The sequence below is a fragment of the Eschscholzia californica genome, unplaced genomic scaffold, assembly GCF_041429995.1.
Source record: "Eschscholzia californica isolate CP2 unplaced genomic scaffold, dmEscCali1.0.p SCAF_5, whole genome shotgun sequence".
Taxonomy (NCBI): Eukaryota; Viridiplantae; Streptophyta; class Magnoliopsida; order Ranunculales; family Papaveraceae; genus Eschscholzia; species Eschscholzia californica.
In genome coordinates, this window is record NW_028238472.1 from 4,725,379 (window position 1) to 4,731,378 (window position 6,000).

The following is a 6,000-nucleotide window of genomic DNA, read 5'->3' on the forward strand; positions in this document are numbered from 1 at the left end:
GAGAATTTCATGAAAGCTTTGGAAGTTTTTCGAAGAAATGTAAAATGATGGGTGCTAGAGCTTATAAAATGACTATTATGAATTTGTAGGGGTTTTAGCTAGTTTTTCGATACAACATTCTATTAGACAAAATATAATAATTTGTAACAAATTTCATGTTAAATCAATTCAAAAACTAATTTGCAAACCATTTGCATGGCACTGCAAGGTGTTTGCAAGGCTCTGCAAGGTGTTTGCAAGGCTCTGCAAGGTATTTGCAAAGCTTTGCAAGGCTCTGCAAGGTGTTTGCAAGGCTCTGCAAAGTATTTGCAAAGCTTTGCAAGGCTCTGCAAGGTATTTGCAAAGCTTTGCAAGGCTCTGCAAAGTGTTCGCAAGGTTGTGCAAGGTATTTGCAAAAGTCATGCAAGGTGTTCGCAAGGCTCTGCAAAGTTTTTGCAAGACTCTGCAAGGTGTTCGCAAGGCTTTGCAATTTGTTTGCAAGGCTATCCAAGGTGTTTGCAAAAACCATGTAAGGTGTTTGCAAGGCTCTGCAAGGTGTTTGCAAGGCTCTGCAAGGCAGTGCAAGGTGTTTGCAAGGCAGTGCAAAGTGTTTGCAAGGTATTTTCTTAGACTAGGGTTAGGTTGGTCATTTTACTGAAATTGAAAATTACATAATTGCCATCAGGGAGGTGAAGCCTAAAATACTTTGATGAATTCTTTTTAACCAAAGTCATAATTTCTTAGGGAGTTTTGGCCAAATTCCCCATTTAAATATAGGTTCTAATAGTTATGTCTTGTAATAAATATATTTTGAAGAAATGTCAGGAAATTTGGCCTAAACTTCTTAAAACATTTGGACTTTGGTTAGAAAGGATTAGTCAAATTTTTTCAGTCTTCAGCTCCCCGAGTCTTTTTTGATTTGCAGCACCTTGCGACAACTTTGAGACACCTTACAATAACTTTGGAACGCCTTCCAACACCTTACAACAGCTTTGCAACGCCTTGCAACCCCTTGCAACACTTTTAGAAAAAAAATTGAGATTTTAACCAAACAAAATACAAATATTTGAGTTTTTAACAAAAAAAAATGCAAAATTTGAGTTTTTAACAAAAGAAAATATATAACTTGTCTTTTCAACTAAAAATAGTTTAAAATTGGGTCTTCGGTCCAATTTCCTGTTTCTAAAAGAGATATATTTGTATATATAATGATGAAATTGTAGAGGAAGAAAATCAGAATTTTTACTTCTTGTGGTCTCTAGAAACAAGATTATTTTCCATTTTCAATATGAACATATGTTCTTAAACTAATCTTCACAACTTTCTTAGTACCTCTTAGACAACATTGTTTTAACAAGCTTATACCATAGAAACGGGTTATAGACTTTTACATCTTATCCTTATAAGATTCATGAAATAATAGGTACCAACAAACTTCACTTTTAATAAAGGTGATGCCGGTGGGACTCACGAAACCGAGAACCACTCGGTTGCTTTTAGGCGGTAACTCTAATTGGTGTTTTAGAAAGTTTCCTAATGCACCTAAATCTCTTTTCTGGCAAACGGAATAAAACCAAGTGAATCTACTATAATCATCTACGAAAATAATCAGTAGAACCAACAATGGGGGTCGAAGCTCATTTATTATTTAAATCAAAAGCAGTTCCATAAGTCTTACTTGACACGGAGTAAATAGATTAGAACCACGGGATTGTGTCAACTGAATTAAATTACTTTTATGTAAAATCTCTATTATTTTAGGGGAGGCATGGCCAAGGCTGATGATCCAACTATTGCTTCTCAGCTGACTAGTCAATAAGTCAAGAAAAGATTAAGAACTCAATAGGTTAACCTGTGTCAAGTCACTACGGAGGTGAACCTGGAAGAGCTCTGCCCAAAAGTCACTACAGAAGCGAAACTGATCGGACCAAAAGTTACTCTGGGGTCTCAAACTTGATTGAATATTAATATATATTCAAGACACTTTCAACAATACCTCAATATATTAATATAAGGTTACCAATTATAACACTATAATATGGAATATTTTACTTACTGTGTACCAACAACTCTTGAAGTATTTCCTTGGAGTTCATTGCCTCCGAATATCCTTGCCATGCCGAAGTCAGAAATTTTAGGATTTAGGTCATCATCCAAGAGGACATTACTTGCCTTGAGATCCCTATGGATGACCCTTAATCTAGAATCTCTGTGAAGGTAAAGAATTCCTCGACATACTCCCTCGATGATTTGAAACCGCTTCCTCCAATCTAAGAGTAATTGTTTGGTTGAATCTGATACTCACAAGCCAACATAAAAACAACCAGAGTTTAATTGTCGGATAAGGTACCTATAGGACGAAAATAATTTAGATCTAAATCTTGAAAACTTATTTAGAATTGATAGAGAAAAATCCAACCAAATATGAAGAAATCCAAGCTTTTATTAGGCATGTATTCATAAATCAACATATTCTCATCGCCTTCGATGCAGCAACCCAGGAGTCGAACCAGATTTCTGTGTTGGAGCTTTAAGATCACTACGACTTCATTCTGAAACTCCTCTAACCCTTGTCCAGAGTTATACGAGAGCCGTTTCACTGCTATTTCTTGTCCAACGGAAAGTACTCCCTGAGAAGAACAATAAGAACGATTTCATATTCAGCGTTACCAATTCTACTAATGGAGATTAAGAATGCAGGAAACAGCAGCTAGCTACCTTATATACTGGACCGAAACCACCTTGACCAAGCTTATTAGCTTCAGAAAAGCTATTTGTAGCCATTTCTAGCTCCTTAAATTTGAATATTTTAATATCTTGATTGTTTCTAAGCATGTTTTGATCCATGTGAAATAGAGAATTTTCATTGTGTTTCCTCCTTTTCCCTGCAAATTTGACCATAAGTTAGCTTCCGACTTTCATATTGATGTACATACTTTAAATGATCCTGAGAATGATTTTGAAAAGTAACTTTTTTTTTTCAGGCTTGTATTTTTTTTTTTTTGTTAAAAAGACAACCCATCTTTTTAACTAGCTAGGCCTCAAGTAAGTTATAAAAATAGGCTTGAAGGACATTTTTAAAAGCACAAACTTTTTAAGAGTAAAAAATACCCTTCATTCAATTAGAAATACCTAGTAATAATCTAACTAATAGATCAGGAACTTGAGTTTTTCTCATGAACGAACTGAGTTGGATTGTCGACGCCGATTAGAATTTCTAGGGTTTGAATCGAGTTTGGCTATAAGATAGGTTGATGTTTTTTAGGTTTTAGTGATTTAATTTATTTGCTTGTTGTTTGAAGAGGCTTTTAAGGGGTTTGATTTAGTTTTTGTTTCTAAATTCTAGAGAGAGAAAGTTTTATATACTTTCAATGGAAGGAGATTTTGATAATGTTTCAAGGTATAATCCAACTTCTTCATTGCTTTATTTTCATTGAGTTATGAATGATGGATGACAATTTGTTAGTTTTGATGTTTATGTTCAAACTTATTTGTTGGATTTATATGGAAGTTGTGAAAGTATAGTTGATGCAAGCAATGTGTTTGATAAAATGCTTGAAAGAGATGTTGTTGCTTGGAATGCAACGTTTTAGTTGGTTATACAAGACTTAGGTTGTTGAAATAGCTATAAAGTTGTTAGATGAAATGCCTGTGAGAAATATTTTTTCTTGGACAATCATGATTAGTATTTATGTTCAAATTGAGAATTTCATGAAAGCTTTAGAAGTTTTTCGAAGAAAAGTAAAATGATGGTGCTAGAGCTTATAAAATGACTATTATGAATTTGTAGGGGTTTTAGCTAGTTTTTCGATACAACATTCTATTCGACAAAATATAATAATTTGTAACAAATTTCATGTTAAATCAATTCAAAAACTAATTTGCAAACCATTTGCATGACATTGCAATGTGTTTGCAAGGCTATGCAAGGTGTTTGCAAGGGTCTGCAAGGTGTTTGCAAGGCTCTGCAAGGTATTTGCAAAGCTTTGCAAGGTGTTCGCAAGGTTGTGCAAGGTATTTGCAAAAGACGTTCAAGGTGTTCGCAAGGCTCTGCAAAGTTTTTGCAAAGCTCTGGAAGGTGTTCGCAAGGCTCTGCAATTTGTTTGCAAGACTATTCAAGGTGTTTGCAAAAACCATGCAAGGTGTTTGCAAGGCTCTGCAAGGTGTTTGCAAGGCTTTGCAAGGCAGTGCAAAGTGTTTGCAAGGCAGTGCAAGGTGTTTGCAAGGTATTTTCTTAGACTAGGGTTAGGTTGGTCTTTTTACTGAAATTGAAAATTACATAATTGCCATCAGGGAGGTGAAGCCTAAAAAACTTTGATTAATCCTTTTTAACCAAAATCATAATTTCTTAGGTAGTTTTGGCCAAATTCCCGTTTTTGTATCTTGATTGTCTCCGAGCACTTTCTGATCTATGTTGTGCAGATGGGATGAAGAAACTTCGCTCTTTTTCGTCCGGTTCCCTGTAGATTTTACTAAAAGTTATCCAAATACCATGGTTCTGAGTTGTGTCATGTATAAAGTAAATTATTTTCTATAAATTAAGAGGTATTTGTTGGGTGCTTTACTTGTTCTTACAAGAAGATTAACAAGAAGATAATTGCTAAACTTAAATTGTATTGAAATAGATGCTATATTGTTGAATGTTGTTTTTGTTTTTGCTTGATATCTTCTCATTACAAAGACATCTATTTATATAGATCATAGATGATAGACATAACTATTACAATAACTCCTAGACTCTTAGACTTACAAACTCCCAACTTTTGATTTTCTAAACTCTCAAGTCTTGATTGACATAACTCTTGACTCTTGAGTAACATAACTCTTATGTAATTAAAAACATACTTAAAACATAGATAATTTTTTTTCTAGAAATTACTAATTACCTTTCAACACCCCTTCATAATTTGTAATTTTTAAGAACTTCTTGAACTTCTCAAATTTCTCACTATTGATGGACTTCGTGAGAAAATCAGCTGGTTGATCATTCGTTCCAATGAACTTTAATTTTATCTCCTCTTTGTTTACCAAATCTCTAATGAAATGGTGACGCAATTCAATGTGTTTCGTTCTTGCATGAAACACTGGATTTTTTGTCATAGCAATTGCTTACATGTTATCACAATGAATGAGAGTAGGTTGTTCTTGAGTCTGAAGTAAATCAACGAGAATTCTTCTCAACCAAACTCCTTCACATGCTGCCTCAGTAGCAGCAAGATATTCAGCTTCAGCGGAAGATAATGCCACGGTCTTTTGTTTCTTTGAACTCCATGAAACAATATTTGTTCCGAGACAAAATATGTAACCTGATGTACTCTTTCGATCCTCTAAAGATCCAGCCCAATCACTATCAGTATAGCCAACTAAATTGTTATCTTCTTCTTTCTTATACAAGATGCCTTGTTTTCTTGTACCTTGAAGATACCGTAGAACCCTTTTTGCTGCTGCATAATGAAATATACTTGGCTCATTCATAAACCTTGATATAAGACTAACCGAGTGCATTATGTCTGGCCTTGTATTTGTGAGGTAAATCAAGGATCCAACAAGACTTCGAAATAATTTTGATTCAATTTGTTTTGCTCCATCGTTGACTTGTAATTTTTCGTTCAATGCCATAGGAGTAGACAACGGCTTGCACTTGTCCATCTGAAATTTTTTCAATAAATCATCAGTATACTTTTCTTGAGAAATAAATATCTCACCTTTTGATTGCTTCACTTGGATCCCAAGAAAATATTTCATAAGACCCAAGTCAGACATCTCATATTCTTTCATCATTTTGTTTTTGAAATCCTTCACCATATCCATGCTTGAGCCCATGTAAATTAAATCATCAACATATATGCATACAATAAGAAAATCATTTTGGCCTTCCTTCTTCACATAGAGTGATGGTTCACTTGGACTTCTTTGAAAACCATTCTTCTGAAAATAATCATCAATTTTGCTATTCCACGCTCTTGGTGCTTGTTTAAGCCCATAAAGCGCTTTTTGAAGACGATACACTTTGTCTTCATG

General features: G+C 34.4%; 1 protein-coding gene across 1 annotated transcript; it reads right to left on the minus strand.

Annotated features, from left to right (window-relative positions):
- Positions 1 to 1,980: 1,980 nt before the first annotated feature.
- LOC147536468 (G-type lectin S-receptor-like serine/threonine-protein kinase B120) lies at positions 1,981 to 2,902 on the minus strand. The gene is made up of 3 exons (XM_086641333.1): positions 2,698 to 2,902; positions 2,399 to 2,609; positions 1,981 to 2,273 (listed from the first exon to the last, which is right to left on the minus strand). The coding sequence occupies exons 1-3, from the start codon at positions 2,878 to 2,880 to the stop codon at positions 2,032 to 2,034; spliced, it is 636 nt and encodes a 211-aa protein (XP_086497459.1). The 5' UTR covers positions 2,881 to 2,902; the 3' UTR covers positions 1,981 to 2,031.
- Positions 2,903 to 6,000: the final 3,098 nt, after the last annotated feature.